The sequence below is a fragment of the Phasianus colchicus genome, chromosome 2 (assembly GCF_987193195.1).
Source record: "Phasianus colchicus chromosome 2, bPhaCol1.hap1.1, whole genome shotgun sequence".
Lineage (NCBI taxonomy): Eukaryota > Metazoa > Chordata > Aves > Galliformes > Phasianidae > Phasianus > Phasianus colchicus.
The window spans coordinates 17,347,576-17,371,998 of record NC_143437.1 but is presented as its reverse complement, the minus strand read 5'-3'; the positions used below and the strand labels follow the sequence as shown (position 1 = coordinate 17,371,998).

Below are 24,423 nucleotides of genomic sequence, written 5' to 3'. Positions count from 1 at the left end.
TGTGCTGAAAAATTCTTATGGGAGGCTGCTGCTTACTCCATATGTTAGAAGGAATTCACATCTGGAAGGAGGTAACTTTTGTGTGAGGAATGTGACTTCTGCTGTTGCCAGGAATGGTCTTTGGATAATTTTAATCATTCTGAAGTCCTTTTTTGTTATGTAGAAAGACTTCTATGGATTTTATTGAGTAAGCATGGAGATCATGATCTGACAGGAATCTTTGAAATTCCAAAGGTCTGGAATAGAAAACTTATTCTCCTGGCAGTAGGATGAGATTATTGTCATTGTGTTTGAGTTGTTATATGCCTGGTGTCTGAAAAGAAGACTTCATTAAGTAGATGTCACTTACTTTTATGATTGCGAAGATAACCTTTCAAAAATGAACAGACCAGAAATAATGCAATCATTTCATCTGAAATCTGCAGATAACCTGAAATAATAATGCATAATAGTACAAAATGCTTCTATGAATCTCTGCAGGATATTAACAGTGAGGCCCAAGGAGAGCAAATTTTATGTAAACATTATTAATTATTTAGTATTAATCAAAGATAGTCAGTTGTGTTTTTAAAATGTACTCAATCTAATGAGACAAATCTCTTTTATAATTAATAAATGCCTGTTACTTCAATATGCATTCAGTAATATATTAAATTTAAAACTACAAGGGCTGCTCTGAAAGTAATGCCTCCTATTTTATTATGTTGGCCCATGACTTCAGAGGAAGAAGTTGGTGATATGGCAGTAGAGGTCAAACCTTTCCACCAATATCCTGTTACATTTTGTTGCTGTGTAACAGATGGCAGCGGAGGGGCAGTGTGAAATAAAATGGCATCTGACATGGAAGTCATCATCTGTTTGTGTATTATAGCATAGAGCTCTACAAAACCAGCTTATGTATGAAACTTGTGTGACCCCCTCTCACAAATACTTGTGAAAGAAAACAGCAACTCATTAAAGAATGAGAGGAGAGAATATGAACTTTTTTTTCTTTTTATCAATCTGAACATAAATTTAGTCCCTTACTTTCTGCTTGGTCTGAAATCCATCTTCAAGCTTCTGAGCGATTATTGCTACTGCATTCCCATGGTACAGATGTATGCAGGAGAGTGAGAACAGATGTCTGATTTGGAAGTCAGGTGTGAATATTCCAACCAGAGGGAGTGTGAGTATTAGTGAAATTTTGAAGACAATGGATGGAAGATGAGGTGCTAAATCTGAGACTGCAGCTGCTGAAGTGAGCTGCTGACCACCAGAGGCCAAGGATTGGGGCATTTCCTACTGGATTGCTGCAGGACCTCTGGGACTTCTATTTCCATTAGCCCAAGTGAAACCCAGGTGTGTCTGGACATATGGATGTCATTTTGTTTATTTTGGGAAGTGTGAAAATAATAGTTTTGAGAATCTTTTTTTCTTATTTTTTTCCCCAAAAGTGATGATATTCTGTGCATCTGCTATGCTTATTCCAGATAACATCAGCTGGTGATGCAGCATCATCAGCTCTTATACCATCCATTCAGACCTCTTTGGTATCCATTACACCAAAGGAGCACAGCTGGGTGCTGGGCTGTAATTTCTCATGCAGCTGGGATCAGATCCATCAGCTTATTTGAAGGTTAAGACTAAGACCTTAGAAGTGAATGAGGCACCAAAATACAGCTTGATGCTCCTGCTGTGCTCTCAGGGCTTAAGCCAGTGAGAAAGACTGAGCATGCCTGTGTTATTTTCACCTTTTGACACAGTTTGAGTAATTTGCAGTAATTTAGTTCAGAAATGACAATGGTACAGCTTCCCCCTGTGATGTCCTTGTGCCACAGAAAGCTGTAATGAGCTTTTGATGAGATGGAGATAAGGAAGACATTTTTAATGACTACAGTATAGCCTAGACCAATTTCAGAGAGGTACTGAGTGAAGACTAAATTCTTCCACATTTTCCAACACTGAAGTATCTCAGGATGCTAAAGATACACTCCTGGTGTATGGTGAGAAGAAGATGGTAGGACAAAAACTAAAAGCAACTTGATGGATTTCCCTTTTAACTATGTACTGGGGATTTCTGCAATGAGACAGTCACTAAAAATTACTAGGAATAAGTCTGTTGGGAGATGCATGCTTTTAAATGAATACCAGAAAAGATTGTGTGATATTGGAAGTATTTGGCTGTGGGTCTGTTTCCTTGCAAAATGAGAAGCATATTTTGCCTGTGTTTTTCAAACAGCTCCAAATAGATAGTTGAAATCTAAAAGAAGATGAGAGGCAGTGGAAAACAGGAAAATATTTACCTTAGAGTCCAAATTGATATTTAATGATTGTTTCAATATCTTTAATGATAAAAGTATATTTATATGCATAAATGTGCATATGTATGTATACTCATAAGTGCTCCAGAAGGAAATGTTTTGGTTTGTCTTTCCTGGAAGTCTCAGATGTTCTCTGAGTCTTAACACAGGTGATGTATATCCAGATATTAAAGTAGGTATGATAAAACAAAAACAGAATCCAAATACCTGTTATTTAGCTCATTAACAGCTCTTTTCAAAATGTGTGGTTATGAATAAACCATTTACTTTCCCAAGTATGCTCAGCAGGATTTCAGATAAAAAAAACAATTTGAAAGGTTAAAAAATTAGAATGAATGCACTGCATCTTTGTATGACAGCAAAGATCACTACTATTGGCATGTTCTGTCCTTCTTAATTAAATCATCAACCTGCCTGTACTTTCTGAAGCAGCTCAGTTACAGAAGCTATTTCTCTCTGTTTGTTCTTGTTTAGTTTATTTATTATTGGCCCTGACACTGTTCAAGTCACTCTTTCCTCATGATAAAAGTGCATATTAAAAATAAGAGTTTTAAACAAAAATTTGAGAAGATAATACTAATCATGGCAGGTGACCACTGAATAGTTCTGCTACTGAACTTGCCTTCATCCATAAAAGGACTGAAAAAAATAGTACGAGCTGTAATTAAGTTGGTGAGGAAAGTGCAGATACATAGCTTTTCTCCATGGTTCTCAGAGTATTTTTAAATGAGTCCTCTGGTGTTCCTGTGGTATTTTGTACTGATTTTACTTGTTTGCAAAGCTGCTGTGCTATCAGCTGATATGGTTCTATATGAGAACTCCTGATGGCAAGTCTAAAGCAAAATCCCTGCAGAAATGATAGAGTGGTGTCTGGAGGCACCATGGGTGCTGGCATTGATGGGCTAAGAAGGAAGCGGCTTGCTTTTCCTGGTTTTAAGTATATACTTCAGCAATTTGGATATTGTGAATACTTGGAAGTCAGGTTCCCAAACTGTGGTTTCCCAAAATGTGTTACTCCGACGGGTTTTTCTTTCTTTACTCTAACTGCTGATATGTGCTCTTTTAACATCTTTACCAATGACATTGATGATGGAATCGAGTGCACCCTCAGCAAGTTTGCTGATGGCACCAAGCTGAGTGGTGTGGTTGACACGGTTGAAGGAAGGGATGCCATTCAGAGGGACCTTGACAGGCTTGAAAAGTGGGCCTGGGTGAACCTGATGAGGTTCAACACGGCAAAGTGCAGAGTTTTGCACTTGGTCCAGAGGAATCCCAGGCATCCATACAGACTGGAAGTCCTTGAGAGCAGCCCTGTGGAGAAGGACCTGGGGGTCTTGATAGATGAAAACTTAATATGAGCCAGCAGTGTGCCCTTGTGGCTCGGAAGGCAAATGGTATCCTGGGCTCCATCAAAAGAGGGGTGGCCAGCAGGGACAGGGAGGATTGTCCCCCTCTACTCTGCTCTTGTGAGGCCCCACCTGCACAGTTCCTAAACACCTCCATAGATGGTGACTCCACCATCTCTCTTAGCATGATGTAAATCTAGCTGTGGCACAGGCTGCTCAAAGAAAACATAAGAACGAAAAGAATAAAGTACTTCAAGTTTGGACAAGTCATTCTTTATTCACGATCAAGTCAGCCTCACTACCAGCCCACCCTCACGCTGTCGTGACAGGATTTCGGTTACAAACACGCGGTGGCGACAGAAGACCCCGCCCCGCCGGTGGGGGGACCCGTGCCGAGCCCACCCCCCCGCTGGAGGCTCCACCGCCCTCACGGGGGAGGGCAGAGCGCGAGGGGGGTCGGGCCGCTCCCGTTCCCCCTCCCAGCAGCAGGTGGAGGGCTCCACAGGGGCCGGGCGGCTTTTTCTCCCCTCCCTGGTTGTGTCTGAAGGCGAGCAACTCCGCCTCTGTCGGTCTTGGAGGCGCGGATGCCCGTCTCCCCGCTGGGGGCTCGGGGCTCCCCTCGCCATGGCTTTCACCTTCGCTGCTTTCTGCTACATGCTGTCTCTCGTCCTTTGCGCCGCGCTCATCTTCTTCGCCATCTGGCATGTGAGTACCGCGGGGCCGTCCGTTTCGCTTGGAAGCGGTGGTGTTTGTAGGATTCAAAACCCCTCGCTTTGCTGACAGCGAGGGAGAGACGGAATTTCTTCTTATTCAAACTAGAGTAAAGCCGCTGGCTGAGTTTTGTGTAAGCGTGGTAGAGGTAGAAATAGAATTCTCTCCGCGGGGTGATCTTTGAGATCTAATTGCTCTGAGCTGTTAATGGTGCAGTTACGAGGCTTTTCTTATTAACGAAATGACAGAAAATGTGACAGTGATGCTAAGTGCTGCAAGGCTAGAAAGGATCTCTAGCAGTCAGCCTGCTCTCCGCGAGGAAAGGAGTACAATTGATCACTCACTCGTGTGCTCTTCTCTCAGCTTCCTCAAACCATAAGGTTTCCAAAAGTGTGAGTTTATAGATTCTTCAAACTTACTGATATTTAAAAGTGTTTTCTGCACTCAATCACTTGCTATAAACTAAACCCCTCCATAATTACGAATACATTTTAATAATTTTCATGTGTTTGAAGTCTGTTATCGTGTTCCAGCAGTTGTCTTCTTTCCAGACTGAAGTTGTTGCCTGAAGATGCACAGTCTATCTAGCAAAAGGGGCAAATCATGTCTAAAGGAGTGCTATAAGAAAGAAGGGGATGGATTTTTAGCAGAGCCTATTGTGACAGGACAAGGGGAAATGGTTTCAAACTAAAAGATGGGAGATTTAATTGGATATAAGGAAGAAGGCTTTTACAGTCAGGGTGCTGAGGCACTGGCACAGGTTGCCTTGCCCAGAGACATGATGGATGCTCCATTCCTGGAGACATCCAAGGTCAGCCTGGATGGGGCTCTGGGCACCTGATCTGCTGTAGGTGTCCCTGTTCACTGCAGGACAGTTGGACCAGATTGCCTTTAAGGGTCCCTTCCAACTCAAACGATTCTATGATTCTCCCATAAATCAGTGTAGTTACTTTGAATTCACTCTTGGTGAAATCAACTTTCAATCTGTAAGACTGTGGAGAGCAATCTGTTGTTTCTAGAGGTTCAGAAGAAGCAACTAAGAAAGGAAAGCTTTTGTCAATAGACTCATTTTTAATGTGCTTGTTGAAAAATTACTGAGGGATTGAATTTGAAAATGACCTGGAAACAATGCTGTAATTGAGCAAGAATTGGTACGGTTATAAATAGATAGTTCTATTGAAATGCATGGCTTGTGAAGGTCATAGAACAGACTGAACACATTGCTGGAACAAACTTTTAAACATGACCTCTACATACAAAACACAGGAATTTTTATTGTCTTTTCTCTAAGAACTGTTATAACTCAATTTCTTACTTCTTCTGAAATGTAGTCTGATGTATAGCTTAAATTTAGTGTTATAGGAATTTCTTTTACCTTGAACATCTCATTGTGAACATCTTACTGAGAAACAAAGCTCCTGCTCCTTCACTGCAACCCATCTTTTTTTTTTTACTGTAGTATACTTGTAATGAACAGTTGCTATATTTCAAATACAAGTTTATGAAGGTAGCATTTTCTGCTACCTGATAAAATGCTTTTTAATTATTATTTTTTTAATGCATGGTTCCTAAAAAATAAATTGTTGATTAGTCAGAGCATCTCATCACATTGAATGATTTCCAAGGTTCTAAGACAATCTGAGTATGTATCTTGTAGATTACTTTAAAGGACTAAAGCAAATGGAAGCATTTGACTTTGTGTTGTTCCAGCCCAAATCTGACTGAAGTTTGGGCAGTTCTTTGGAATGAAATAATAGTGACTCGAACAGAATTTTTTTTCCTTTCTTCTTGCTTGCTAGTCAGATGACTTATATAAGAACATTCATATCAATGTAGTAAATCCAATAAAAACTGTGAAACCAAAACAGTGTAAAATGAGGATGTTCATTTCTGGAAACTATACTCTTCTGATGCCTTTCTTCTGAATTGAAGTATCTCTTTTTCTTTCCTGTGCTCTTCAGGACAGCCAGAGTGAAGCTGGTCAGAGTATTGGAAGGAGTTGAAAATGAATTGCAGACACTCCTTTAGGCTTTTGGTACACATAATAACATTGTTTCCTACCTTTGAGTGGTAGCTGTTGTCTGTCGAGGAAGAAAACACTAATTTGTTGATGTGAACAGAATTTAAACTATGCACAAGGTTTATGTCCCTAGCTTTTTGTAGTTCTTCATTAAAACACACTGTAATTACCTAATCAGTTATACTCCATTCTGAACTGCTCTGAACCAAGGTTTAGCTGAGCCATGTCAGGTCTTTCTGAACTCCCAGCCAGGTCTGACAGATCACATTTTTTCTGTATAGCTCCATTGATTTCAGTTATGTCTGAATTGAAGTTGACTGGAAGTGATCAAATTGTGGCTTATTTGTTGTCCCTTAATATGTGATATGTTTTTCCAAACTCCCTCAGTGCAATTATTTGGCTAATCTGACTGTAAGACATTCCTTCCCTTTCTACCATATTTTAAGATGAAATTGTGTGCTTTGGGATTTGTTATTTCAAAGAAAGCTTTATAAAAGAACTTTTCAAAGTGTTCTACTATATAATACCACAAAGGAAAAAAATCATAAGTATGATAGGTTAAAAAAATAATTCATGAGATGGACCATCTATTTTCAAGCTCATACCAGCGCGTATCTGAGAATGTGTGATTGCTTGTAACCAGTAGTATTAAGGACTGCCAGAAAAGTTTAGGATTATTATGCCAATGGAATAATGAATAGGGCTTGCCTGAGCAGTTGTACCAAATCACCCAGGCTTATGGAATATACTTCAATGTAATAGAACAACTGCATGAGGGCAAGAGCAGTGTGTGCTGCAATCAATGATAGTTACTTCACCGTAGAATCACTAAGGTTGGAAAAGACCTCAAAGATCATTGTGTTCAACTACCAACCTACCCCACCATGCCTGCTGAAGCCGGAAGCCCGCTCCAGCTTCATCAAGGTGTTCGCAATCGTTAGGGACATCTCGGTCTGTCCATCTACCTCGGTGCACACCAATGTGGTGGGTGGTAAAATGGCGTTTATTAACTCGTGACAACAGTTTATATAGCCTTGTACACCTTCGTCTACGCCCCTCTTATCATACGCAAGCACTTACATCACTACTTCTTATCTAGTTACTACGAGCAACTACTCGAAAGTTCTCTGCTCACTGCTACATCTCCCCCCCCCTATGCACAAGCATAACTACCCTATGCACAAGCGCAACTACTTTATCCTGAGAGGACCCTAACCGCGTACAACCGAAACCCCGCTTTGCGCCTATACATGCCATCGTCCTCTCAGTTAAGCTTTGCCCCGTTACATCCCGAATCGCAAAATAATCCCGCGCTACCCTTATATCACTACGTTCTCTGACTGCCTACAAGCCTTTTGCATTTTACTATACTCTACGCGATAATTGACTGTGCGGTCAATCATCCTTTGAATACAACCTAACATAATTTGTAGAAAGCATGGTACACATACTACCAAAAGCAGGATAACTACAAGTCCTAAAAGCAGTCCCTTCAATAAGTGCACACCCCATTCTCCGATGTCTCCAAACACACTTCTCAACCAGCCTCCGATGGTGTCCGTCTCCACGCCGATCTTCTCCGTATGGTCGCGCAGGGCTCTCAGCGCTTTATGGATGGATACACTGTGGTCGCTGAGATTGAAGCAACACATCCCTGCAATGTCCTCACATTCATGCCCCTGTTAGAAACGCGTTTTCTCGTTGGCAGCAACAGTTGAGCTTCCTCCATGCTTCTCCTGGCCTTCTTTCAGGGTTCCTGGGCTGTCTCCTTCTTCTTCAGCGTTCACAGGAGCCATACCTGCAAAACTCAGAGTCCCTCGTTACTGTTCTCTTTCATCAGATCTGCAAGCCAAGGACCGCAATAGCTACAGCCCAGTGGGCCTGGGTCGAGGTAGAATTAGCTTTTCCGTGTTGGGTAGCCACGATCATCGTGGAGGCTGCGTCAACAGTAACTGCCAACCACGACCAAGGTGACATTCGCGGCTCCCACGTAAAGCCCGTCTGCCATATTTGCAGCAGCCCTAAACCGCGGGGGTTGACCCCCGCCCCAATAGCAGGAGCTGAATTACAGTGAGGGCAGGCTTGCACCACATCCCTTGCAGCTGTAATAGAAATACCACAGGCTCGAGCGAGTGTCCGGGCGCCTATGTGAAGCGTGGAGTGGAGGTCTCTGGCCTTCCGGATCGTCAGGACACGGGACCCTGCAGCCGCATCTGCGGCTGCGTTGCCCTCTGAAAAGAATCCTGGTACATCCGAATCACTTCTTACATGTAAAATTGCTATAGGCTCTACTCGGGTGCACAAAGCATCTTCTAAGATAAGCGCTGCTTCCGTACTAGGAATGTCTTCTTGGCCTATTTTCAAAACGAGCTTAGCTGCAAAAGCAAAATCTGTGACTATGTTACAGGGAAGGAAGGGCCAATAAACAATCACCATCACAACAGTCCTGACCTCGAGCATCTGAACACTGGTGCCCAACGTGGGGCTCGAACTCACGACCCTGGGATTAAGAGTCCCATGCTCTACCGACTGAGCTAGCCGGGCCTTGTTTGTTACAGACAGGAACCGTAAAGGCAAAAGCCTCCCTGTCTTGCTCAGCCAGGGGTATGGAGAAAAAGCAATCCTTCAAATCGATAACAACAACCCCCCAGCCTGCAGGCACAGCGGATAGTACGGGCGCACCCTGCTGAACTACACCAAAAGGCACTAACTGAGTGTTAACTGCGCACAAGTCGTGCAGCAAGCGATAGGATCCTGACCGCTTCTTATCACAAATACAGGAGTGTTCTATTGACTAAGAGAGAGTTCTATATGACCTAAGCGAAGCTCTTGCTGTACTAATGCGTGAAGCGCTACAAGCTATTCCGTCGGTAAGGACCACTGATCCACCCAGACAGGTCGCACTTCCTGTCTCCAGCGCAGTGGGATCGCATACTGCACTGACAATTGACAGATCGTGGCCCCCACTATAAATTGTTATGCGTGCTGCCCCTGTTCTGCTGTAGCAGAACAGGCCTTTCCAGGGAAACATCCCTGCTGATTACGATGATCTCAACCATCTGGGCGGACCTCTGAGTGGGCGTTGTTCCTCCCACTCCCGCTATCATCTGTGCCGCCCCTGTAGGCCATGTAGAGGGCCAATCCGATTCCGCAATAACCCGATGTGATAGAGAAAGCGCCCGTGTTTGCAGGGCTAACTATAAACGCGGCTGGATTCGCTAGGCCCTTTTCTTTCGCTTTCTCTTTAACTTTAGCCCAGTCAGTCAGAGCTGGCCCGGGGGCCGAGTCGGAGCACCCCGGCTCCACCTTTCGCTCCACCCCTCGGGGCGGATCGTCCCTCCCCGCCGGTGACGTGGCTACGCCCTCCGCGCTCGGCCCTCCCAACCCCTCCAAAGAAGGATACAAGCCGCTCCCCCCGTAAGGAGGGGGGGCCGAGGGGGCAGCTGTGGCGCAGCTGCAGCCTGCGCCTGTCCCACAGTGATAACAAGATGTTGTTTTTGGCGCGATCGCCTCTCCCGGCGCCATCTTCGTGTCTTGCTGCGCAGCTGAAATCTTCTCCTCTCCGCCGTTCTGAGGCTCCGCGACCGGTTTCCCTGTGGAATCTGCGGGAGAGACCTTTCCTCCCCCCAAGCCCAGCCAAAACTTCGCTTGCTCAGATGTAACCTGCTCCTCTCGCGCTGCCTTCAGCGCCCCCCAGACCAATCCCCAGGTTTTCAACTCCCCTGACTTCCCGAGTACCATCGCCCGCTGAGATAGCGCTGCGGTGATAGCATCCCACGACCCCGGGGAATATAAATCTGAGGGAGATGTAAGCAGCCCCTCCTTTAATAGCAGTGATAACACTGTACCTATTTCCTTCTTAGAAGGAGTATTCTTCCCGCAATAGGTCTTACACGCGGACGAAATCACCTTTATGACGGCTTCCATCGCCGGGCGCAATCTCCCCGACGGATCAAATGACCACCAGGCTCCTCTTCCGATGGTCTCCTGGGTCCTCGGACAGGCTAACGGCCGTACCTTCCGACGCTACCCAGCTTCCACTCTCCTTAAGCCGCAGCCCCCTCTTCTAGGGTCATCACCTCCTTCCCCAAGGGAGGTGGATGAGAGCAGGATCCTGCCACGCCGCCTGTGGCCGACCACTTTTCCCTAACGATCACGTCGGGGGTCACCATATGAAGCCGGAAGCCCGCTCCAGCTTCATCAAGGTGTTCGCAATCGTTAGGGACATCTCGGTCTGTCCATCTACCTCGGTGCACACCAATGTGGTGGGTGGTAAAATGGCGTTTATTAACTCGTGACAACAGTTTATATAGCCTTGTACACCTTCGTCTACGCCCCTCTTATCATACGCAAGCACTTACATCACTACTTCTTATCTAGTTACTACGAGCAACTACTCGAAAGTTCTCTGCTCACTGCTACAGCCTGCTGACCATGTCCTTCAGTGCCACATCTCTGCTGTTCTCGAACACCTCCAAGGAACAGTAACACCACCACCTCCCTGGGCAGCTGTGCCAGTGCCTCACTGCTCTTTCTGAGAAGAAATGTTTCTTAATATCCAACTTGAACCTCCCCTGACAGGACACACATACTGAGTGTGGGTAATAGAACTGAACTCAAAGTACTGTTATTTTAATTTTTTTTTTTTACAAATATCCCTAAAACATTGCTTTCCAACTGGAGCTGCTATGTACTTAGAAGATGTTACCAATTCTGTTGTTATACTCTGCCTTCTCCTGCTGATGTGGATTGTGTTTTATTATTATTTATTAGTACTCAATTTGCAGTAGTTTAAGTTAAAATATTTGAAACCTCTCCATGAGATATGTACATGGAATTTGGTGAATATTCAGTTTCTGTCTCACTAGGTTTCCTCAGAAAATTCCTACCCTAATTCTTGATAAATAATCTTAGTTTTGAAGGTAAGTAGAAAGTCCTCAAGAGAATCATTTAAAGCTTGGGTTGATAGCAAGTTGAGTTGAACAAGCACTTCGATCTCAAACTGCCTGCTACTCTATCAGTTTTTTGTGCATCAGTGCCTCATTGTTGGATGTGGATTTCTCTTCAGTAAAGGCTGCTGGCCACCTCAATTTAACCTCCTTTAAGAGCCTGCCTTGAAATGAAAGTAGTTTCCTTACAGAATCAGTTGAGCTTGAATATTCTTTCAGCTACTGAAGTTCAGTCCTGTACTTTAATGAGTCATTAACTGAATTTTCTGAGAATATTGGATAATCATGTAATTAAAAATAGAATCAGATGAATGTTTGAGGAGTAGGAACATAAACACTGTTATGTTATCCATATTTCTTGAAGATATTTTTTTCTTCTCTGAGTGGCTGAGCACATTGTCCCTAAAGGTTTCGTAGTCATGACAGCTTAAGAAATGTCTGATATTTCCACTCTTTCTGAAGACTGAGCACAGCCAGACTGGGCTGGCTATAACATAGCCTGACAGTTCCCTTACAACTCTTCTCTTGGAAGTTTGTCACATTAATGCTGACAGACAGATATCAGCCTAGGCAACATAGGCAGCTTAACACAATATATTTTATATATTGAAAAATAAATACATTTCAGTGCAGCTACCTTGCTATGCTTAAATAATAATTTTAAAATAATTTAAAAATGATAGAAGTCTGTCTTCACCACAGACTTAAAAGCTGTAGAAAGATTTAATTGGCTCTCTCTCCATGCTTGAACTGTCATTATGAGATTTATTTGGAGAAAGGTTTTAAACTGTAAATGATTGCCACTGGTTGTATCACAACTCACAGTGACTCCATTATCTACGTACAATAAATTATTCTGTGGAGTCTCATGTGTCCTTCAGAAACATGCAGAGAACTGTTTCAATGATATTTAGTTGTCACATCTTTTTTTTTAATCATAAGATTAGCTGGAAAATCTACTTACTAAAAGGATGTTATCTCAAAGCTGGTAAACAGCATATTTGTAGTGCTTTATTTCAGCTGCTCTGCGTGTTAATAAGCAAGGCAACACAGCTGTCATATTGCATTAGTCTGTGAGTACAACTCTCTGATTGAGTCTGAGGCATGAGTTTATAGCTCTTATCTGGTGGATGAATATACAAATATACATAATGTTAAATCACCTTAAAACCCAATGCTCAGGCTTCTGGCTTCATTGATATGCCTGCTTCCTTTGTCCCTCTCAGGATAAGTGTCCTTCTATCAAACTGTTTTTCAGGAAGAGAGGGATGCTCAGCTTGAGAATGTAGAGACATCTGTTTGACCCATTCCTCTTCCTCTCTGTCTCCAGCATGGGGTTTATTTATAACTGTTTCTGCTACTGACAGCTAGAGGTGAATCCACCAGGCAATCCAATGGTCTCAGAATATCAAAAGCTAAAGATACTGAGGACTTACCTCTTGCAGGTTTGTGCTTTTGGAAAGATACCAACTTTCTCTGGAAACCAGGTAGCTATCTGATATGAAACAAGTATTGTTATTTTCATTCTGCAAAGAGATAGTCACCTGAAGTCTCAGGACAGAGGAAGGAAAGTTCATGAAGGAAAGGCAGAGGAGTGTTGAAAATTTTTAGGAATGCTCGGTTCATGGCTATGATGCCATGCAACAAGCAAGATGCAGTTTTATTAGCAGGATGGTTCCCGTGTTTCATGGGTAATTTACACCATCGGAATATCCTATTCCTGTTAAAAGAAACCCAGTAACTGGATCCCCTCTCCAATAGCTGTGTTTAATGGCAGTGGTACCTCCTGATATCACCTGCAAACTTGCTCCATCTCATCTTCCAAGTCATCAATGAAGATGTCAAACAAGTCTTACACCAGTACTGATTTCTGAGGAACTCCACTCTAAACTGGTTATCAGGCAGTCTCCAAACCAGTGAACGCTGTCTTTCATCCTAGTGATACAGTCAGTTTTTCACCTTGTGGTCTGTCCATCCTTTCCATATTATCCCAGTTTGGGTACAGATTTTTTTATGCTGGGACACAGCATCTCCCTCTTGCTTAGTGTCACGCTGTGTGCCCTTGAAAACTCTGAGGAACATCAAAGCACCTTGTGGCAGCAGGACAAGGGTCCATCTAATTTTATCTGCTTTCCTTTGGAAAAATATTACCGTATAAAGAAAGAATTTATTTTAGAGATGTTACTGTGAAAAGTTATTTTAAGAGGCACTGAAAAAAATCACAAAACTTTCACAGTGGAAGTAGGTTTTCTATTCAAGATAGTGCAGGATTGCTGAACTCACACCTAATGTTTTGATAAAAAGAATAGGTAGAAAAAAATGAGTGCCTTTGTGGAGCTGTCCTATAGAGCACTGCCTGCAGCTCCTCACCTGTGCAGAAGGTTGTGAAATACCTCTGGGTCAGTTTGGGGTCCGTCTGTATTTCTAAGCTTTTGGGAGTTCTGTCATATCCTAGCTATCAGATTTATATTTTGTAGCATAGTCTAAACTAAGCACATTACTGGGGTAATGGAGTTTAAAATGCAAAGAAGATCTGCAGTAAAATGGTGAGAATTAGTAAGTTAAAGTCTTTGCAATTCTCCGATAACAGTTTCTGTGCAAATGTCAGGCATTGTTGACAGAAGCACTACTTTTTTCTTCTTTTTGAAGAAATGTCATTTGATTTTTCAATGCATTTAAATGCCAGCCATCTTTATGCTGTGAGTCACTGTTTCAAGCGCTTGATTGTTTAGTCAATCTTCTGCAGTGTTATTATTTTATCATGTTAAGAGTTTGTGCTAAACAGTTATTTGTATCACCACAGAAATGGGCATTTATAAGCCAGCATAACGAAGTCTCCATGAAGACTGATTTGACTGTGTGTGCTTCACAGTTGATCTGCTTGCAGTATTGCTTAAACACTATTACATCCTTTAGGAAATTGATTTGCTGATCACTTGAATGGCAGGTCTGTTTGGAGCTGTGCTGAAATCTGTCTTAATCCTTAATCATGCTCTTGTAATTAAAACAATCAGTTTCATAGGAATGTAGGTAGACAGTGGAGGCATGAAAAAAGTGCTGCTGTTCGATTATCTTACTCTGATCCTTCTTACTGGCTGTTGTGTGCCTTTCCCTTACCTTCTGCAAACACAGCTGCACTGCTGATGTATTGCTTCACCTTACCTTATCTCTGCAAACACAGCTGTCTTGCTGGTGGGTGGGTGTGTGAAACCTTGGGGTTTCTTCCTTCAAGTTCTTCATAGATAAGAACATCAGGAGAGATTCTGAGGATTGTCATCCTTGCCTGATGCCACCTGCAGGAGAACCTCCTGCTCTATTGCCTTGCCTCTTGGTCCAGCTGGGCTCCAGCTGTGCAGGTGGGAGGCAAGAAACACAGAACAGTATTTTGGCCTGCCACCCCATGGCAGGCTCTTTTCTTAGACAGCATTGCTATTACCACACTGCTCAGTGGGTAATGGGTAAGAAAAGCTTCATGGAAAGAGGAGAAGTTGGGCTAAGGGAAGCAGAACTCTGGGGAGAAAGATATGAAGATCATATTAGACATAAAAGGTATATTATGAGTAGAGGTTTAAAAAGAAGATTGAAAAAGTAAATTCTTGCTTGAAAAGATTGGCTGAATGCAGAAAAACTATAGTTGAATTCAGATAGTGGGCATTTTTGGATGGACTGTGTAATGAGTCTTCTGTGAGGGTATGCTGTAAAATGTGACGTGCTTGGACAAATTTATTAGTGGCAGAACCCAGGTGCACTTATGTGTTTTCTGGGGTTTAGTGAACATGGATAAATCACTGCTGGTAGGAATGGGGAATGCAAGAGAGGAAAAAGAGGTGACAGCAGCAATGGGAAACCTGTGATGAAATGGAAGAGAACTCAACATAAGGAGTGGGGGAAGATATCTCTCCTAAACATCAATTTTTACACTGTGAATTGACACTATTGAGGAGAGAACTGACTGGAAAGAAAGAGTGCATGTGACAAATTAAAAATGTCACAATAAGGACTTGTAACACTATGTAGGACTCTTTGAAAACTAAGAAGTAGAATAAGTTGTGGTGTGATGATAAGATTGGAAACTTAGATATTAGATACAGCAATGTTAGATATAGCAATAGTCAATTGACCAGACTTTCATTGATGACTTTTGTTTACAGATACTGGAAAAAATGTCTTGTCTTCTGATTTCATTCTCTTACCTCCTCCTTGGAAGCAAATATTTTTTATAATTGTATTTATTTTGATGTATTTCCTCATTTATTTACTACCCTTTGTCTGAAATTATTCTGCAGATGCATCCTGTTTGTTCCTAGATTTGTGTTATTTTGTTAACTAATAGAAAGAACTGAAGTACATTTTTCTGAGAATAATTTATGAACAGAGAGCTCTGAGAATAATTTATGAACACAGAGCTTTGTGGCTCTAAAGTCGGTTTCTCTTTGCTTCCACATCTCCCACACTGGAGGTCTGATGAGACAGGAAAAAGCAAGTGGTAACATCGCATGCGAGCACATTACATTTAAGGTGAGCTAGATGAGAAATAATTTGTAATTTTAAGGAAAATCAGGTAGAGAAGAGTACTTTCTTTTGTTAAGTGGGTTAATCCTGGCTGGAAACCACAGTCAGTCCAATGTGACCATGCCAACACCCTCTAAGTTTACCCTTGTGTGTCAGGCTTTTCACAAGCCCAAACCTAGCCTGTTCCTGACATGGGAAAAGCTGGATAGTAAAGAATGTAACCTGTACACGTAGATGATGTACAAATCTCTAGTCATGAGTTGGTGACATAGAGATAATGAGCAATACCTCTTCTCTGTTTCATTTCTCACTGCACTTTCTTGGTGTGACATTTAGTCTAAAGAGAAGCAAGAACAGAGCAGCGCTCTCCTTTTGTTGAAAGTAGAGTTCTCCAGTCTCTCCTGGGCTTGGATACAAAATTGCATCATTTTTTTTTTTCACCAGTGTTGTTTGGGAGGATGGCAAGCCATTTCAGCTGTGCTGTCCATTATCTGAATCAGAGCAACGAATCATGTCAGCACCTCAGCTTGAAAGCTTGAATCCGAGCACCTGTAATTTGCCCTTGGCCCGCTGAGGAAACTGAGATTATGGATGATACTTTATATATATATTTTTTAACAATTTATTTGCAGATCTGGTCTTTGTTTGCCCCTTTTCCAGAATAGAAGAAAGTGAGGCTCGAGTCTGTATGACCTTTGCTAGTTGCCCTCTGTTACCTTGATGAATGTGCGGCCGCGACTGGGAATCCACACTGTTACAGATGGTTTTTCTGAACAGACTTGTCTGTCACATCAACTTAGTGCCTTGCTAACAAGGGACAGCACTGCTGATAGGGCATGTCAGCTTGTTGTCACTGCTGTGCTGAGCTGAAGAATCAGAAGTGGTTAGATAGTCCAGCGTTTAAAAGGTTTTGATTTTGTTGCTTAAATGGAAAAGCCTGCTTTTCATGAATCCATGTGAAATGCTCCATTGCATGTAGCAAGAGGAGGACATATGCAGAGCAGATTATTGGCAGTGTGCTTACACTGAAAGTACAGCAGGTGTGGGAGATGTGTGTTCAGCTCCCTTTGCTGCACAAACTATTTTTCTGAGAGCCTACAAAGGTGCTCAGATGTGCGGCTCTTTGTGCTTGATTGTCAAATCCCGATGATAGGCCCTGATGTCACCTTCACCATGGACTCACAGAGTCTCCAGAGTGGGTGACCTGCTGGGTGCAACAGTCTCATTTCATACACTTCTAGTCTAAAAAAGTGAGGGTAGGTCTTTTGCCTCAATAAGCCCTTCAATGAAATGTCTTTATGCACTGTAACAAGATAACGGCAGTGGAATTGACCTGATTTCCAAAAAATGTTTCAAGAAATGAGTTCAGGTGCTCTTGTGAGAGATAGGAGACATGATTTTTAAGTCTATGCTGGCAGAAGAATTTCCTCAGCAATGCTGAATGTAAATGCACTTAATGCATCTTTAGGTACGTGTCTTTAGGTACATTTAACCTTTACGTCTGCTTAGAGCAATGTGGTATAGCCATCATCTTTTGCTGCTAAGTGAAGATGTTGGTGTTTTATTTTTGCTTGATGTTATCAATACATTCTGTCCCTTAAAGCATGTCAAGGGTTGTTCTTCATTTACATAATGCTGCTGATTTCTGAACTGTCTCGCTGTAATGAAGCAGCACACCTACCTTAAACTCCTCCTCCATTGGAAGTCTGTTCTGAAATGTGTTCTAGCTGCAGGGAGCAGAACTATTAGCCTCTTCAGAAACAGGCTCTGTACAACTGTGTTAGGATCATGTTTCCTGTACAGCCTGCTTGCTTGTTTTCCTTCTTGTTATGAACTGCAATTTATCTCTGCAAAACTGATTTTTTTTTCCTGGCTGGATTTCAGCTGGTCTGGACTGAAAGCTAGGGAGTGGGTGTGAAACTGTGGCACAATTGTAGGTCATCTCTGAACTCCATACCTGGAGGAAAAGGTGGAACAACTTCTTCCTTCCTGACTGAAAAGGTCAGCACATCTCAGCTTCTGGATAACTGGGGAATATATTTCAATGATTGAGGAGAAAAAGTGAAATTGGTGTCCAGAATCCCCTTGTTGCCCATTAAAATTGTTTCTCCTCGCAATTGGATGAGGTGACTTTAAAACACCCCTTTCGTAACAGTTATAGAAAGCTGTCAATAGATGCTTGTCAGATCAGCTTTCTGGGAACATCATGCTCTCAACAGAATTTTGCAACTGTTGATGTTTTTTTCTGTGCTTTTGTCAAAACAAGAAGTGAATTTTTTACATGCAGAAATCAGGTTGGTTTTTCATATTGTCTGTGATGTTGCTATAATAATAGCAACCAGTAACACACTGAGATAGTAACTTTCGATTCAAAATACTTGAAACTCTGCACAGTATGGTTGTGTTCCTGAAGATAAATCTCTGCCTCTTTCACAGGGTGAATAGAGTTTTTCATTCTTGTGCGCATACATGGACTTCTAGGTATCTGCCAAATGGTTATTCTTAGCAGTTTCTCCTGCACCTCTCCACATGCTCAGAAATCTGACTTGGTGCAGCTCAAGCAACACTGCTGCTTTTGTCTGTCTGTGTAGTTATTGTTTCTGCGGGGGAATACATTGATGCGTGCAGGCATAGCAGTCTGCATTGGTGTGGCTACATGTTCTGGGCAGGAGAGCCACCTTCTTTGGATTTTTATCATTATTTAACTAGAATAGTATAGATAGTTATGCCTCTACAATTCCATAGGTAGATAGGAAATCCTGTTCAATTATATTTGTGAAATAGTCACTGCATGCATTTTATTTTGCAGATCAGAATTTCTAGTGGAAAGAGCTTAGGGTCTGTTGAGAAGTTACAGTAAGATTTTAATGACTGGTAAGCTATCTTAAACTTCCAGTTAGAGGCTCAAAAGTTTGAACTGTATTGGATTAGATGTAGTACCACCTCACGCACAGAACTAAAAATCAAAAGCCAGTTGCTCAGCTGTACGTTTGTGCAGCCCTGGATGGAGCCACAAGCGCTTTGTTTGCATTAGCAATGTAGAGAGTTGTTTAATAGTAGCAGCATAAGAAATCAAGTTAAGTAGAGCAGAGAAATGCCATACAATTATTACTGTGAAATCTGACAGATAGAACAATTTTCTACCCTTGAGTAGTTTAAAAACCATTTGCAATCTTAATCCAGAAAGGCACAGCTTAAGGCAATGCTCTGCTCCAGGGACGAACGACAGTATAATAATCAGACAGAAACACATAGTTTTGCTTCTCATATGCTATTTGTCTGCTGACAGTATTCTTGTATTCTTTGTTTCCCCAAACGTTTAGGCTTGGTGCAGAAATTCAGGGGGCTCTCTTTCATCTGCAACCATTTCTGCTATTTGTTTAACTCCTGAGTTTTGTTTTTCCCCTGGTATAAAACACAGGAGTGATACGTTTGTTAAAGTCTTCATTGTCATGAAGTAAGTTTTTTAAATGCAAAACATAATTGTTATTCTTTACTTTTATTGATAAATACATTTCATCTCACTTTCCTGTCTAAGCTCTGTTTGACTGTAGTCTTAAGACTGATCAAAACCAGCATTTCAGATATATAATCTAGAAAGCTCCTGCATTATGTGGGTAGATATGATGAAAAGAAAAAACATACATATGAATATTTTAAAAGATGTTTAACAAAAGGATACAATAATGTGGGGAGAAAAAAAGATTAACTTGGCTTTGGAGGGTAGTTACCCATCCATTCCTGCAATTCTGAATAATCACTTTAAGAAACTGCTGTCTGTCACTCTCTGTTAGAGGAGTTCATAAAAGTGGAAAGCCAGGAGGGTGCTCTCCACCATAATTATGCTTAATGATGCAAAGATCACTCCACATTTTTCTGCTTTATGTCCTATCCTTGCTTCATTGGCTATGTAATTCCAACTTCCAGAGAGATATAAGGCTCACTTGAAATAAAATGAAGATGCAAATTCATCCCAATATGGCCATCTGAAATACTAAGTGGGTTTGTGGCTGAGATCCTATGGAAGAAGGCAGAGAACTATGTCATAGGAGGTAATACTGAGACATTGACTGAAATATCCATGTGGCTCATGAAGAAGTGCTGTTACAAATATCAGAGCACAGTTTCAGAGATAAGAGGTTAAAAACATCCAAGTAGATGGGGAGGGAAGGGAGGCTGTAATTGATGTGAAAGGATTAAAGGTTTGTTTAGTACCAGCATGAAAGTTGGGGTTGAGTATTTCACCTATTAGGATAATATATCACCTAAAATTACAGCATTAGTAATATTTAAGCTTAATGATATTTTTTGTTTTCTGTAATGGTTACCTAGAACTTTTTCAGGGCACAAAGGTTTAAACCTGCATATATGCTGTAGAATTGTCTACTACAAAAATACACAAGTAAATGCATCATCTGTGCGTGGCACTGGCAGCTATATTCTGAAAGCTCACAATGTGGGCCAGGTGGGCAATACTCATTAGCTTCATTCATTCATTCCTGGTCTGAAATACAAACCCTGCAGTACAAACAGTGTAGGCGTTTGGACTGTAGGGCTTTCTAAACACTGTTCTCCTGAGTCTGAACTGCTGTCTACAGAATCACACTTCAGCGTGTCTTTGGGTATCTTTATCCTTCTATAGGAGATATTGAAGTCCATAAATAGCAATGGTGTTATCTGCCAGTATGAAACTCTTTCTAATTTCTGGATGATTGACTGAATTCCATTACTAATTCAAAAGCTTTGCTGACTTTTCAGACAGTCCCTGCACCTGCCGTATGTAAATTCCTGCAGTGTGGCTTTGATTGCAGGGACAGTGAGCAGGGCTGTGCCAGCTCTCTCCACTCAAATGGTTCCCAATCAAACTAAAGCCGTGAACGTGCAATCATATGGGTAGCAGCAAGCAGGTTTTCTTATCTCTTTGGCCACAGCTTGGCTCATAGGATTTCCCTGACTGCCACATCATCTTCAGATTAAATTCCTGCTGCGCTTCCATGTTAGGGAGTTCTTTTTTCCTTGGCGTTCAGCCACTGATTCTTTTTGGAGTCGTCAGTCCCTGCCAAAATTGGAGATGGGAAAGTATGATGTCCTCTCCCCACAGAATGCTGGATGGCCATATGAAGCCTGAAAAAGGAAATTTATTTCACCGTTTTGTATTTTTCTGCTGCCCATTATTGCACTACTGCACATCTCACAGCACTTCTCTCTTCTTCAGAAGGACCTTCCTTCTTATCAACTGGCTTAGAAGTGAAGAGTTAATAAATGCTGAGATAATTAGGCGTGTAACTTGTGTATGAAGACTCCTACAGAAATTTGGCAAGAAAAATGTTTTTAGTTTTTCAAAAGAAGGTATTGATTAGATTTAGCTTCTGTTGGCAGGTGTCAAGATAAAATGTGCCAGATATCCAAGAGTTAACCCATGCTTTTAAGGAAAAACTTGATCTGGGACTGTATCTCTTTTTCATTTAGCTCTGTTATTAATTCTTATTCTTGTGCAAGGGCTGCAATGCACAGGATTTGGGTGTGTATGTGTAGGTTTGTATGAATGTCAGCTAGCAGGCACTGGGATGGAGTCTTCTGCTGAACTGAAGACAAATGACTTTGGAATTGCTCCAACTGCAAGTTCCTGCAAAATAAAACTTTCTCATTTTATTAAATAGCCATTGTAATGAAGTAGTGCTTTGCAATGGCATACACGGTGTTATCTGTGATCAAATTTCATTTAGGAACAGGTTCACGGTTTCACAGCAGCTTTGGAAATGCTTCCAAATGGAATGGTCTTCCAAATGGAACAGTAAGAGGGGAAACTGTATGCCTCCTTTTCAAAATAAGCTTGGCTTAGTCATCACTTGGATCACTTGGGTTGGCAGAAATAAGGGGCTATACTTGGCAGCCCAAGATGTCCCCTGCATTACTTCTTCACGGATTCTGTTTTGAGAATTAAATGGTGATAAAATAATAACATTTACTATCATTACTGTTTCATTATAGTACAAACAAGAGGCACTTTGATCTAGAAGGTAAGATGAGATGTTTCACTCTCTATAAGCAGTGTGTTTTATTAAAACAAATACAGTGATATAATACTCCTGTGAACTATGCCTCACAATCTAGTTGTCTAAAGTCAAAAGGTAAAAACGTGGTTTGGGAACAACGGTTTTGTGGTACATCTGGATATTCTTTGAGTATTAGTTCATTGAAAATGACAGAAATAGTTCTGACCAGGAGAAAATACAGCATTTTGAAAACTCTGATGTATGCACACTTCCTACCAAAAATGAGGATCTTGTTTGCACTGTTTAATGAGATTAGTGTGCAGGGTCACTGGTAGATGCTCTTTATTTATGGAACAGGAGGCTAGAAGAGGCCAAAAACATTTCTCTGGATGGTTGTGTGCTTTTTCATGGTCACTGTAGCTTATGTTTTACTTACTGCTGTGTTACATCCTTGAGTCATGCTGTTTCTTCTCTAGACTGTTTCCATTACACTTAAGGTAATGGCTCTCAGTTGCACCAGAGCAAGCTCAGGTTGAGTACTACTGGGCATTGTGGGGATGGGTTGGTGGTTGGACTAGGTGATCTTAGAGGTCTTTTCCAACCCCAATGATCCTGTGTTCCCATGATGTTTCTAGTTGCAAAGCAGCTCCCCAGCCTTCAAGTGTGTAAATATTACAAAGCTGTGCAGTAACTTATTTTTGACCTCCAATAAACAAAGTAGTTTGCTTTGTGAAGAACTCTTGCTTTACTGCAGATCTTTTAATGCTGAAAAAAGATAGCTCTTGGGGGGCATGTGTGAGAATAGTTTTGTATGCTTGTAATGCTGCATACCTCCAGCATTTTAGTCACTGTGCTTCAGTGTCTGCCTTGCTGAAATAGTGAGCTTACTATAGGTATGGTTGTAACCTTGATTAATAGTTCTGTGCACTTCCTATGGATCACAAACTGAACGTGTGAACCTGAGCATGAAGCAGTTCTGAGGGCTGCCAAAAAAACCCTGCTCCTTAAGCACAGCTGCCATACTGAGTACAGATCACTAGTGTTAAGTGCATGAGTAACACAATAAATGATGAATTTATGATGTATGAAATAAGAACACAAATTTCCTTTTTAAGAAATGTAAAGCAGAGAGTTGTACAAATCTGGAGATTTTCTGGAAAGTGTGAAAGTTAATCCCAAGATTTAGAAAGACAAAGGCTGTTTATCAGCTTAGGGGTGGCATAGGTGCACAGTATTGGTTAGCCTATTCCATTTTTCCTGAATTAACTTGAGCAGCAGCAGCCTATGTTGTCCTCACTTCTGAAGGCAGAAAGTGACTTGAGAGAGTAGAGTCTGGGTATTACTGTTTTGCTGCATATGTGCCCAGCTTCATGCGCTCTAAAGTGAGTTAGATGCTGACCCTGCTGTTGCACAGAAACATGAAATCTGGGCTGTGCATCTGAGCAGCAAACAAGAAGTGGTATGAAGATGCTGATTTGTTCCAATGCAACATGAAATGAGAGCTGAACACTGTGTCCTCTGAGCAGCTAGCTCTCAGTTTTCAGACCTTAACAACCCCAGGCCATCTGATGTTAGGTAGTGGTTGGTTAAAAACAAATAATGAATGGTAACATGCAAGCACTGGAAGTGAAGAAAATATCTCCTGTGACAGTGCAACCTGCATTCCACCCTTTTCCTGAGTTAGTGAACAATATAGGCTGAATTGCTCTCAGCTGTACTTCAATATCATGTCAGAAAAGAGGAGTTGGTTGTTTTTCCAGAGATATTAGATTTATTTTTCTCTCCTAGCCTAATATCAGCTCTTCATGGTTTTTGTTTGTTTGCTTTTTAAAATAAGATTGCCAAGTTAAGTCAGAGCTGGTTTCACTCATTGATGGTGCTGTGAGTGCTGAGGTACACAGAGTGGCCCTGGTGAGGGGGAGGAAGGCAGTACTCAAAAAGCAGTTTAAATCTGACAGCTGCATTACTGGATATCCCTAGGCCATACTGTAGACTATAGAATTAATCCTTGTAGTACAGTTTACATCTCTTCTGATTTATGGAGTGTTGCAAGAATCTTGAAAGTACTGTGACCAGCTGCTGCTAAGCTCAAATGAGCGTTCTCTGAGGAGATGACATGGGAGGCATTGGCTCAGAGGAAGCCCTATGAAGAGTTTTCCTTGTTGTATTTACATTGCTTGATAGCCTGAACCTGATCTCTTCAGATGGAAGGAGAGGACAAACCATCCTTGAACAAATGTTCACCAACCTCAGAGCAAAATTTCTTGTTCAGTTTCATTTTGCATTACAGTAACAATTGGGTGGCAGGAAGTGTTCTCTCAGTCTGTCACTTTGTCCACATCAGTGCTGTTTTTCATCTCTCTGCAAGCTCCCCGTGCTCCATCATACCAAGTGATGCATCTTCCCTTTCAGCTCCTTCTGTGTTCTTCACTGACTGATGCTCTCTCACACATTTTGACTCACAGCTTCTGGTCAACAAAATCCATCAAAGGAACTCACCCAGCTTGCATCAATGTAGTTCAAACATGGTTAATGTTCAACAATATTTCCCAAACATAGTAAAGATATCTATCCAGCAGCTGATGGGCA

At 41.7% G+C, this 24,423-nt stretch overlaps 1 protein-coding gene and 1 non-coding gene across 6 annotated transcripts in view; one reads left to right on the top strand and one right to left on the bottom strand.

Moving 5' to 3' along the window:
- Positions 1 to 4,084: 4,084 nt before the first annotated feature.
- The window catches only part of CNIH3 (cornichon family AMPA receptor auxiliary protein 3), a 43,860-nt gene continuing 23,521 nt past the window's right edge, over positions 4,085 to 24,423 (top strand). For 2 of the 5 annotated variants that reach the window (XM_031596433.2, XM_090134995.1), the window contains exon 1: positions 4,090 to 4,351. In XM_031596433.2, the coding sequence (XP_031452293.1) occupies positions 4,271 to 4,351 (81 nt within the window). In that variant the 5' untranslated portion in view covers positions 4,090 to 4,270. Of the gene's footprint in view, positions 4,352 to 24,423 lie in introns of all 5 variants that reach the window. The other 3 variants (XM_090134991.1, XM_090134992.1, XM_090134994.1) reach the window with 3 other exon arrangements.
- TRNAK-CUU (transfer RNA lysine (anticodon CUU)) lies at positions 8,849 to 8,921 on the bottom strand. The gene has a single exon. It is a non-coding gene; the product is annotated as a tRNA-Lys (tRNA).